The 13330-nt window shown below is 34.2% G+C and overlaps 1 protein-coding gene, 1 non-coding gene and 1 pseudogene across 2 annotated transcripts; 1 reads left to right on the top strand and 2 right to left on the bottom strand.

Annotated features, from left to right (window-relative positions):
• Nucleotides 1–881: 881 nt before the first annotated feature.
• Nucleotides 882–964, bottom strand: TRNAL-UAA (transfer RNA leucine (anticodon UAA)). The gene has a single exon. It is a non-coding gene; the product is annotated as a tRNA-Leu (tRNA).
• A 2618-nt stretch (nucleotides 965–3582) lies between these two features.
• Nucleotides 3583–4680, bottom strand: LOC143578559 (arogenate dehydratase 3 pseudogene; annotated as a pseudogene).
• Nucleotides 4681–7791: 3111 nt separating this feature from the next.
• On the top strand, nucleotides 7792–9415 carry LOC143578570 (5'-methylthioadenosine nucleosidase-like). The gene is made up of 7 exons (XM_077062108.1): nucleotides 7792–7845; nucleotides 7951–8062; nucleotides 8355–8461; nucleotides 8545–8619; nucleotides 8732–8806; nucleotides 8900–8992; nucleotides 9122–9415. Exons 1-7 carry the CDS (start codon nucleotides 7792–7794, stop codon nucleotides 9317–9319), a joined length of 714 nt encoding a protein of 237 aa, XP_076918223.1. The 3' UTR covers nucleotides 9320–9415.
• The last annotated feature ends 3915 nt before the right edge of the window (nucleotides 9416–13330 follow it).

Genomic DNA, 13330 nt, shown 5'->3' on the forward strand with positions numbered 1-13330 from the left:
ACATATCATGCGGTTACTAAAGACCCTCCATTCTTATAATGCGATTGCCCTTTTTCGCTAATATGTAAGAATTTACAAGGAAATTTGGGTTTCTTAACTAGTTAACCCTTACCTAATTTGTTTCCTCTATAACCCACACGGGTCATACTCTTGATGTCTAGCAACTAGTTCCTAATAAAAGTCAAATGCATAATATGTTCGAAGTTATTTTATTCTATAACCATGTGAGTTTGATGAATTAGTTTTACTTATTATTAGAGCACACGTGGTCAAAACTAGACAACCCTAGTCATTTTATGATATGTGGCATTTAGTCAGCATTTCAAATTTTTGTAAAAACAACTGTAGTGGAAAAACGTCCATAACTCTCTTACAATCATTATTTTATTCCTCACCTCTCTATATCTCTCACTCAACTCTCCTCAAAACACCGACCATTGAAATTTATGTACATAACTTGCAAACCAAAACGCCACCCATAATGCTTTTGGGGGAGGGGGGTGTTCCCAGGCTTTATGGTACCAAAACGCCACCATAATATTCCCACTACGGATGATCTTAGTGTAGACATTTTGTTTTCAAATATAACTATAATACCGAGGACGAGCTTGCTAATTATTCTTATTCATTTGTTAAAACATTACACACTTTGTTCTATTTGTCTAAGTTTGGGTGAACAAAGAACACGATAAAGATAGTCTACCCATCATAGTGACAGCTTCGTTGTAGATGAAAAATAAACTTTATGGTTAAGCATAATTAACAAAATTAAAATTTATATTTTTTATAAAAGTTTAAAATGGTGGCTATGGGGTTCGAACCGATATAAGGCAAACTTTATTGAAAAAAAAAAAACTAAATAAAAGACTGTAAGATAAAAATGGTGGCTGTGGGGTTCGAACCCACGCGCACTTATGTGCAGAAGATCTTAAGTCTTCCCCCTTAACCACTCGGGCAAACCACCTTATTGGAATCTTTTATGATATAAAGTTTCTAATAGATACAGATTTGTAACCAAAATCAACATCTGATACAGTTTTCAGTGGCGGAGCAATCAACATCGAATTTACTTGATCGGTGGCACGGCGATCGTTATTGTTCCAGGTTCCACAGTAACCCTAGCTTTAGCCGTAAGTTATTGCCGCCTAATTCGAGGTATTCTTCGCTTTTAATGTGTTTTCTACTCTTGCAATCGGTTCATGGACCAAGAAATCTGATTATTGCTGCTGTATATACAGTCTATATTCTATATTATCTGTTGTTTGATCAATTTTACTGTCTTCTGGTTTTTGTATACAAGTTTGGTATGGTTATCTGTAACCAGTTATCACCAACATAATTCAATTTGTTGTTATATGCAATTGATTTGGATGCAACCTGCAATTGAACTCGATGAATATGTATGAGATCCTGCCACCTCTTTGCGGTTACTAATTTAAGTTCATTTCTGTAACACAAATCATATTCAGCTTTCTTCAGTGTCTTTTGAGATTACTGTGTTCAAATAAGCTGCCACTGGTGTATGTATATGTATATGTATATATTTTTCTAACAACTTTTTTGTTGCATCTAAAATCATGCCGCTTTTACGAGAGAGACACTATACCACTAAGTACACATGATACATTCACATGTTTTTAACATGCTTGAATGTATTTGCTGAAACCATTGAGCGTTCGTAAGAGATGGATCGATACAGTCACTAATATCTGATTTTGTGGCTTTGTTGTATGTAGAGTTTATTTAAGACATTGCAATGCATTTAGTAGGAACTATTTGGCTGTTTATTAATTCGTGATTATTCATGATTGTGGTACCTGTTATGACACTTATGACGATATTATGCCCAACTACTGCTGTGTGAATGTTCCAAACAACTTATAACGATTTTGTTTACATACGCCTAAATGATGATATTACTATACATTTACATAATTAGTCTTGAAACTTTCTATCTTTAAGGCCTATAAAGAACATTTTGGGAAACTCTACCATCAGGCCATTAGACCACTTCTAACCCAATAACACAAAACAAAGACACATTACATATTTTAATTTTTATGAACACATGTCTAATACGTTTATAGCAATATATCCTTTCTTGTTATACGACTAAGGTTGGTGTCACATAGTCGTGGTACTCACTTGGCCAAAGATTGGTTATAGTGTTAAAAGTACGACAGTTAATGTTGCAAACATAATAGCGAAGGCTGGTGTTATAGTGTATATATTACTACAGTAGTGGTACCTACTCACTTAGCCAAAGATTAGCCTTAGAGGGTGTTGAAAGTATAATGGTTTAATGCTACAAACATAATGTGAGATAATTCGGTGCTGTTTGTTGATTAGTTTAGCCTAGTTCAGTACCTTTAAGTTACAAACTTATCAGTTTATGCTGAACTCACTGTCGTTTTCAAGTATCGAGTCTTACAAGCTTTTGACGTGCGAGAGAAGGCTTTGGTGTTATACCTGAATCTTTGTGTCTTGTTCATGTATATATTTATGATAATAGTCAGTAATAATTCGAAATCACCTCCTTTTAAAAGTGGATGGTTCGAGCTAAGTGCACTCTTGATACAATGCTAATACATGAATACTTCTTGACAAAGTTGATAAAGCCCATCATTAATTCATGCAGTGTTTCTTTTTCACTTGAATGTTATGTCAACTCATGTTGAGTGAGCTTTAGTGATATGATAACAAGTTGACACACTGAGGTTTGAGTAAAAGAGTTTTTTCTTCCCCAAAATAGGGAGTGGGAAAAAATATTTACCATAATAGGTGATTTTGAAACTATTTACCAAAATAGGTTTTTTTTTCTTTGTTCTCTTTTCTTTTTTTATTTTTTGCAAATTGGAAATAAATAACGACGTCAAGTGTTTTTTAACGGAGGTCCATTGAGACAAAAATAGTTGAAAGGTTGGACTGCTGGTAGCGATTTTTAAAGGTGAGATTATTATCAACCAATACACAAAAGGCTTGCCTTAATTTTATAATTCTTCTTAACTTAAGGTCTTGAAAAAACCTCCAAATAAGTCGCCTTAGAGAGAAACCAAACTGATAATATCAATTTATCCTTTGTTATTATCGTTCTTCAATCGAAATTCCCAGGTTAGATTTTCATAAATCTTCGTTTTTTTTCAATCGATTTCAAGTACGTTTTTTTATTCAAGATTTGATTAGTTTTATTCAATCGATTTTCATGTTTATGTTTCAATCTGCAGGCCCAATTCTAAATTGCATGTCAAATTTGCTTACTGTCATGTTCAATTGTTGTTCAATTGTATTTGATTACTTTAATATTATGTTTGATTCTTGTGTTTTCTTGCTTCACTGTCATATGCTCATGTTTATTTGATTTTTTAGTATTACTTTTGATTTTTGTATCTCACTTGGCTTACTATCTTGTAATTGTCTTCTATTTTTCAGCAGTTCTGAGACTTGATAATATTATTTTGCTTATTGTAGGTTGTGAACTTGTGATTCTTGTTTTTCAATGCTTTTTTAATCTCATAAAGTTTATTTAGATAATTTTTTTAAGTTGTGTTTAACATGATTGATTGCAGAGGAAATAAAAAGTGATTATAACTCTCCACCAGAAGGATACCATGGAGTCATATCTATGGGATAACTGCCCAACACCCTCAAGAACGTCGTAAACTCCTGAACATCCGATAACGCATTCTGAGCCCTAACATCCGCCATTGACACATCAAAATCCACATAAAACAGGTACTCAAACTGCTTCACCGTCCCGATGTCAGCCTCGTCGGTGAACGTGATGGGCCGGATCTGGTGAGGCCTGCTCTCGATCTTCGTCAAATTAATATTCCGGAACACGAACACCGACAACACCTTGAACAGCACGGTCGTGCTGTTATCGTGAGCGAACACGATGTTTGTTCTGAACGGCCGATCAATTCGCGGTATGATCGGTTCACGAGCGAGCATCGCAAATCGAGTCATGTTGTTGAAATCGTCATGGATACCGTTTCACAGGACGTCCAGACCGTAGATCTCCGCCGCACGTTCCGATGCAATTGCTGCCGTGTCACGTAAGTTTCCTGTTGCTATCGATTCAGCTGCTCCGGCGGTGTTGTAAACCGCTTCTCGTGTGAAATTTAGGCCTAGTTTAGTGAGTGATAACTCGCACTGAGATAATGCTTGAGGATGACTAATCACACGCTTTATATCTTGTTTTCCGACTCCAGGTAACGCGAGGAGACGGTGACGAACCGGAAGCTGGACTTCGCCGATGACGTGGAGTTGGTGCCGGAGGAGGAGGTCGTAATTCCGGTGAATGCTTCCGCCGAGTGAGTTTTCAAGCGGTAGTACGGCACGATCTGCTATCCAAAGCTCAACTGCTTGAAACGCTGCTTCAAATTGATCACAAGGTATGAACTCACCGTTAGGATAAGTGTTAACGACGCCTGCTTCACTGTAGGCGCCGGGAACGCCTTGATAAGCAACATGCATCGGAGATGGACACGCGTCGGTGTTAGTGAGCGGTTTAGGGAGGTTACCGTTTGTGAAATTATTGACCGAAGCCGCCACGTCAGACGGTTTAACACCGTTACTGTTTGTACTGCATTTAGCGGTGAATTGACGGTGTTTAGACGTAGTTGACCGCTCCACAGACTTGTTGAGACTAGCGCTAGAAGATAGACCAACACTAAACATTTTTTAAGTTGTTTTGTTATAAGATAATAAAGAGTTGTGGTTTTTGAAATGGAAGCAAGTTGGAGGAATATTTATAGTTATATTATAGGTGAATAATGACAATTAAAACTTTAGGAAACAAGAATTGACAAATGCCTTAATGTCTAGGAGCTTAGGTTAGATAAGATAGGATTATTATGTGGCTCCACTTATATTTATTTGATGATACTGGATCGTGACATGACTATCCACAATCCTCATAAACCGAACATAGGTTGGTGTATTTAAAAAAAAAAAGATTACAGAAAGGATATTTTGTAAGGTGACAATATCTACTGACATAGTGGGTTTCGGGAAAGAACATTTGAAGAGTGCAACCACAAAGAATGGATGATTTAGATGGTGATGAGCCAACCATCTCTTTTATATGGAAACGCATCTCATTTGTATATAAGCTTTCACGTTTCTTTTTAGTGGGCACGCTTTGGTTTGATGATTATTTGATTTGAAATGATTATAGATCAATTGCGTTAGTAGTTTCTTCTTTTGACTTACGTTGGCCTCAGCTCGTTTTGAGATCTTTTTCTAAAGCTCTAGTTTGGCTCATTTATATACATTTTTTTTTATATATTTTAAGAAAACTATAACGATCCTGAGCTCCGCTTGGGCTCGCGCGTAGTACCTTAAGCGAGTCAAAGTTCGGCTGTGCAATCTTAAATCAATACATAGAAGTTTTAAAGAGTTTAAACTTAAAAATACACTAGGCTCGTTAAGGCTCGACGAGCCTAAACGATCACAAGGCTCGAACTCGGCTCTATAACTAAACGAGCTTTCATCGATCCGATTTCGATTAGCTCACGAGCAGCTCGACTCATTTGCACTCATATTGTAAACTGTATGGCATATCCCAAATTGTACTAATTGTGGGTGAGATTGGTAATGCACCTTTCTAATTTCCTTCATAACACTCTTAATATATATTTCTAAACTCTCATTTACAGACCTAAGTTAGGTCAAAGTTAGGGTTTATTTTGGTGTTTATTTCAGTTTAAAGTATTTCAGGTTTCCATTAGGCGTCCCGTGGATCAGATATCATGGTTATTACAAGGATCTGAATATTAATGTCATTTATCCTTGCAAAGACCGTGACTTAATTAGGTAGGTACTCACTTAGCCAAAGATTAGCTATAGAGGGTGTTAAAACTTAGGTATAATGGTTTAGGGTAAGGATCCTAAGAGAACCATTGGCAAATTGAGAACTTTGAGAACCATTTTGGACCACTAAAAAAACCTCTAAGAAAATATTTAAAAAATTATAAAAAAAAACGAAAATTTTAAAAAAGTAAAAAAACCAAAATTCTTATATTTCATTCCGGTTTCATTAAAAAATAAAAATAAATAAATAAAAAAAACCGAATTTTTTTTCTTTTTAATTCGTATTATACCTATACACATATGTATACTTTCATTTAATCTCTAGTTACGTAATGTACACATATGTACATTATCATTTACCTTAAATTATACATATGTGTATAGGAAAAAACATGTGTGTACATATTATACATATATGTATAATAAAAAAAACCGATTGTTTTTCTTTTTAATTCGTATTATACCTATACAGTATGCACATATGTATACTTTCATTTAATCTCTAGTTACGTAATGTACACATATGTACATTATCATTTACCTTAAATTATACATATGTTATAGGAAAAAAACATGGGTGTATATGTACATATTATACATATACGTATAATTTAGCTAAACCGAGAATTTCTTTTTTTTTACATTTTTTTTAGAAACCGGGATGATAAATAAGAACTTTGGTTTTTTTACTTTTTTTATTTTTGTGTTTTTTTTGTTTTATGATTTTTTTTATTTTTGGGTTTTTTTGTGGTCCAAAATGGTTCTCATAGTTCTCAATTCCCAAAAGGTTCTCATATGATCTTGATCCTAATGGTTTAATGCTACAGACATAATGTGAGATAATTTGGTGATATTTGTTGATTAGCTTAGCCTAATTTAGTACCTTTTAAGTTACAAACTTAGCACTTTATGCTCAACTCACTGTCCTTTTCAAGTAACGATTCTTACAAGTTTTTGATGTGCGAGAGAAGGTTTTCGTGTTATACATGAGTCTGTGTCTTGTTCATGTATATATTTATGCTAAGTTGCTGATAGTCAGTAATAATTCTAAATCACCTCATTTTAACAGTGGATGGTTCGAGTACTCTTGATACAATGCAAATACATGAATACCTGGTGACAGACTTAATAAAACCTATCATTCATGTAGTGTTTCTTTTTCACTTGAACTCATGTTGAGTGAGCTTTACTGATATGATCATAACAAGTACAACTATATGTTATCAAATAACATGCTAACTAGTAATTATAACTCTCCACCGGAAGGAGACCATGGGGTGATATCTATGGGATAACTGCCCAACACCCTCAAGAATGAGGTAAACTCCTGAACCTCTGATAGCGCGTTTTGCGCCCTAACATCCGCCATTGATGCATCAATATCCACATAGAACAGGTACTCAAATTGCTTCACCGTGCCAACGTCAGCCTCGTCGGTGAACGTGATCGGCCGTATCCGGTGAGGCCTGCTCTCGATCTTCGTCAAATTAATATTCCGAAATCACCTTGAAGAGCACAGCCGTGCTGTTATCGTGAGCGAACACGATGCTTGTTCTGAACGGGCGACGCATGTGCGGTATAATCGGTTCACGAGCGAGCATCACAAATCAAGTCACGCTGTTGAAATCGTCATGCATGCCGTCAAAGAGGACGTCGCCGTAGATCTTCCCCACACGTTCCGATGCAATCGCGGCCGTATCACGCAGGCTACCTATCGCGATCAGTTCAGCTGCTCCAGCGGTACTAAAACGAGCCAAGGCTCGGCTGTGCAATATGAAATTAATACATAGAAGTCCAAAAGAGTTTAAACTAAAAAAATGCACCAGGCTTGTTAAGGCTCAACGGGCCTAAACGATCTTCCTATACAAGGCTCGAGCTCGGGCTCGATAAGGTTCGGCTCATTTCAAGCTTTTTATCAATCCACTCTTGAGTAGCCAGCGAGTAGCTTGACTCGCTTGCACCCTTGCTTCAAACTATATGACATTTCTCAAATTGTACTCATTGTGGGAGGATAGGTTGATAATGCTACCTGTCTAATTGTCATCAGAACACTCTAAAATACATTTCTTTACTCTCATTTACAGAGCTAAGTTAGGCCAAATTTCGTCAAAGTTTGAGTTTGCTTTTGGTGTTTAGTTCAGTTTAAAGTATTACAGGTTCCCGTTAGGCGTCCCATGGATCAGATATCATGGTTATTACAAGGATTTGAACATAAATGTCATTTATCCCGGGAAGGAACGTGACTTAGGTAGGTATAATGCATTTTGTTTCATATTGATTTCATTTAGTTTAGTATTAAAATAATATTTTTGAGCTACCTGAGGCTAATTGTTGACTTTGGAAGTTAATAGTCAACCTATGACCAAATAAAGTCAAAGATAAAATCAACCTATTGGAACTGATTTACCAAATTCACCTGCTTTTTTTTTTCATAACTATTGGATGTCTTGCATAATACCAACATAAATGATACAGAATTATCAATAATTTCTTTTGTGTTATGATTTTCATTATTGATTTTTAACTATTTTATTTCTCAGGGATTAATAGTATAGGTACTGTTCCTGCGTCTCTTGTGACTTATGCTGCTATTCAAGCACTGAAGCCCGATCTTTTGATTAATGCTGGCACTGCCGGTGGCTTTAAAGTATATTTTTTGTGCAATATAAGTTTGTTTACATATGCATTTGTTTTTGTTAAGTATATTTGTATTAATATTTTAAATATCAGGTGAAAGGAGCTTCCATATTTGATGTGTTTCTTGTATCCGGTCTTGCATTTCATGATAGGCGAATTCCAATTCCAGTAAGTACTCTTAAATCACGTTTAATATCTTGTATCAAATGCCGATGAATGTAATAAATAACTAAATCTATAATAATTCTTTTTGTTATGTTGTTTGCATCATGATTTGTAGGGTCCCGATAAGTATGGACTTGGTAGAAGACAGAGTTACCCAACACCAAATGTTGTGAAGGAACTTAACATAAAGGTGACATATAATGGTTTTTGATAAATTTTTTATATTTTTGAAAAACACTAGAATCTAAATGTGGACTTTTGTTATATATAATAAATCCCACAGGTTTGTAAATTGTCAACTGGAGATTCATTAGACATGTCCCCACAGGATGAAACATGTATTTTAGCCAATGATGCAACAATTGTTGATATGGAGGTATTTCTTTATCACAATCTATACAAAAACAGTATCATTACATTAACAATATAAATCTTTTAACACAACAGATTTTAGAGGTACCAATAGTTTTAATTACTTTTATAAAGTTTAATTTTTCGGTTTCAGGGAGCAGCTGTGGCATACGTATCTAATCTTATGAGGGTCCCGGCTATATTTATAAAAGCTGTATCAAATTTTGTTGACGGAGAAACGTCAATTCATGAAGAATTTGAACAAAATTTGCAAGCAACCGTTGTGGTACTACAAAAGGTAGTTGCTCAAGTGGTTGAATTCATCAATGGTAAGTGTCTCTTTGAACTATGATTATTTTGGTGTGCACTATTAGAACTTAACCAATCAACCGATTCAGTTTAAAGTTTAAACATGATTTGTAACATGTAATATTCAGATACATTTGTTTAATTTGTGCAAAAGTCAAAAAACTATGTTATTTGTTGCTTCTTTAGTGCCATGATATTCATAATTTTTTATCTTCATACAAAACTCGTGAAAACGAAACGTTACTGTTTTTATCAAGTTTTTATCTCTCTCTTCCTTCATATACTCATTTTTTCGTTCTTACCCAAAGTGTGAGATGCTGTCAAATTAAACTAATCATACATGAAAAAGAGTACATTTTTTAGCCCAACATTCAATCATCGACAAGGGTCTTCGTACAATCATCGAATTTATTATAAAAAACAAGAAACATCTTCACAAATAGATATCCTAAATATCTTCAGGTGACAATCAAGTTTTTTTTAACTCATGTCCGGTACACAATAGGCACCCACACGTCAAGGGGCCGGAGGCTTGATGGAAACAATCGGGAATCCGGTTCACAATACGCACCCACACGTCAAGGAGCCGGAGGCTTGATGGAAACAATCGGGAAATCAAGAAAGCACGGTCTTTTCAATCACGTCAGAGAATGTTGCCGAGTACTCGACATGGTGGGCTTGGAAAGCATTGAAATCATCTTTGGAACCAAATGCCATCATTGAAGCATGAGTAAAACCTTGCCTTACCATCTTCATGCTTTCAATATATTTTCCCCTGTCACACATGATATGTAGTGCAAGAGTTAGTTACTAATATTATCAAGCTACTACCTAAGTATCTAATGCATTAATGACTTTTACTTTCACAATAAAAAACACTAATCTTGAAAATGAACATTATCAAGAATTATATCGTGTAAGTATCACAACTTGACTTGTCTTTAAGAATACAGAATGGCGATAAAATTAGATATAAACATTTGAAATATACACTAAAAATTAAGAATTTATTAAGATTTATACATTTCAAGTTATTTTTAATAGCGCATAATTTTTATTTCATGACAGGTTGACGTCCATGTGATACGTTCCTTGGTTGTCCATGTTGTCACAGGTTTTATTCTTCAAGATGGATGATGATGATGTGGGTTTTCGAGTAATGTTCAAGTACAAAATTAAGTTAAAATATTGAGGTTATTTCGGGTTATCAAAGGACTAATCAACGAATCAATATTGTTTTCGTTATCAAAGATGTATCTACAACACTAGACACATGCAACCACTTTGATAATTTAATCGAAGAAGTTTTAAATTATTATCTAGCAAATAGAGATCTCGTTTTCACACCTTGAGCAAAATGCTATTCCGGGTGATTTGGCAACAAAATAATAACGCACGCGCCAACAAAATAAACATTAGCAATTTAGAATCTAACCTATACATATATATATATATATATATATATAACCTAAATCTAATCTAAACTCTAAATCTAATCTAAACTCTATAATAAAGGAAACCTTATGTGCCACGTGCCCTTTTAATATTACTCCATTTTAGTATTTTCCCGCCCAACTGTTTCCCATCTAATCTAAGCTATCTTTTTGCCATAATTTTAGTTAGTAATACACAGACGGCTGTATTCCACATATGTTCTCTTTACTATCCATGATGGTGTGCTGATAGGCTTAAAGCCGGGCTTCCGTTCAAGGACTGGAAGCCATTTCCGACATCCAATCGATCTTCTTGTCAGCGGGCCTTTCACAATTTTATTTTGCCCTAATTTCAAGATCGATTCATCGGATGCATTCGTCAACATTTGTTCTTATCGCTCATCGGAGGTATCCCCAATTTGAATATCATTATGGTTACAATCTAAGGCACCCTTTAATGTCGATTCATCACAGGTGAGGTGCCCTTCATTCCTCTTATCGATCTCAGATTCTAAAATCGATTCACCAACATCTGTTGATTAATGCATAACTTTGCGGCTGTTGGATGCAGGCTCAAACTATGGGTCTTACTATGAAAGTCGCAAAACACTACAGGTAAGCTAATATCATATTACCATACATTTTATATTAGATTAATGTGCATCTTTGATTTGCCTTCAACTTGCGGTATCAACTATGTAATTAGAAGCTTTGATCATATGTAGATTCTGTTACTTTTGATTTGTTTGCTGTTAGTTTGATTCTAGGTGTGAAGGAATTAGATTTGTAGTTGGGGTCATTTTTTGATTTTTTTTTTTCTATTTTTGCATGTTCTTTAATAGGATATATATGTATGTGTGGATAATGGAAAAGTTGCAAAAATTGATGCTTCATGATCATCTCTTTAATTTCAAGGACAACATAAACAATTTATTTTTCATTTTAAGTGCTATCTGGAACTGGTAATCCTAAAAGTTTGGTTATATTTTCTTGATTAACAACTCAGTTATGTTATTTTTCTACACATGAAGTACTTTCAATCACCCATTTTGAGATGTTTCTAGCTGTTTATTTTATGGTGAGTCCTTGTCACATTTTGTGTAGCGATGAGCTGATACTACTTCTGTAATAGAAACATGGTGTATATGCATTATCTTTTAAAGGCATATTTCATGTATATAACTTCTTTTTAACTTGAAGTTGATACGCAACTCAATTGACTCTTAAAAGCCAAAATTGATCACCTTTCATGGAATCATGGGGTTAAATCTTAATGGTTTTTCTGTTGAACTTTTGAATATTGGTTCTGTAGCTTTTGGAAACTTTGGTGTGATAATGCTCAAAAAGCTGTGGTGGCCTCTTAATCAATTTTTGAAAGTTTAGGCAGACGTGCGTACATGTACATCTAAACATGGTGCACTGGGTGATACCTCCACTGAATTTTGGGCCTTTAGCGGAAACAAGGGAATAAAACCCTGGTTTGTTTTTCCTTTTATAAAACTTTAAAAATGGTTTTTCTATAATATTATAATGTTTTTATTTTATTTTTCTTAATTTGGTTTATTCGAATAGATTCGAACTCAACTTGATTCGAGTTTTATTCGAACCGTTTTATTTAAAATTTTAGGCGAATTTGAGTGAATAACTTGATTCGAATAATCCGAATTTTATTCTATGAACACACCTAAATAGTGCATGAATATTTATAATACACGGATGCCTTATTTTTCATTTCTACTTTTTTATACAATGTTCATTTGCATAATCAAACAATTCTTCAATCTCATAGATTTTTTTTCTTTTGTAGCCAATCGTCTGCTCAAGTGTTTAATGTTGCTTCACAATCTAGATGAATGGGCCGAGTTACTGCTTCATAATGGTAGCATAATTGATATTAGAAGTTGTAGAGATTGTTGACTGATATTCTATTTGATTTTGAGAAAGTTTTATATTTTTTATGCATCCATACTATAGCTAATCTTGTAAATTATATAGTATGTTGAAAACATGATTTTGATAGAATTACTAATATAGCAAGACATTGACTGATGTATTCTGATTGCATGTAGGTATGGTAATCTTAAAACTTTTTCTTGCTTCTTGATTGTTTTCAAGACAAATCTATATTACTTAATACATTTTTTTTCTATTATGACTTACTAAAATAAATTACAACTCACCTATAAAGTTATATATATATCAATCAATCTACTACCAAATAGTTAATTGATTGTTTTACCATTATTATAAGTCTTCTCGTGAATTCTATATTTTCGATCCAATTTCCTTTCAAAAAAATTATATTTATGTAAAATGATATGTTGATATCACACCAAAATTTACAATTGCTTAAATATATAAACATATCTTTATATTTGTATATTATTATATTTCCAACCCGTGTAATACACGGTTCCTTAACCTAATTATATTATATTATATATATTATTATATTATATAATAAAGGAATCAACTATTAGACACATGTCCTCCTCTCAATCACCCAAAATTTCATTTTCCCGCCTATCCTTATATTTACTTTTCACGGGTGATTAATATTAAAAATTCATATTCTACAGCAAAGCTCTTCACAATTAGGGTTCTATCTTTGCTGCAGATTC

The sequence above is a fragment of the Bidens hawaiensis genome, unplaced genomic scaffold (assembly GCF_021521415.1).
Source record: "Bidens hawaiensis isolate Kalapana, Puna unplaced genomic scaffold, B.hawaiensis_p1.1 tig00001461_1, whole genome shotgun sequence".
Taxonomy (NCBI): domain Eukaryota; kingdom Viridiplantae; phylum Streptophyta; class Magnoliopsida; order Asterales; family Asteraceae; genus Bidens; species Bidens hawaiensis.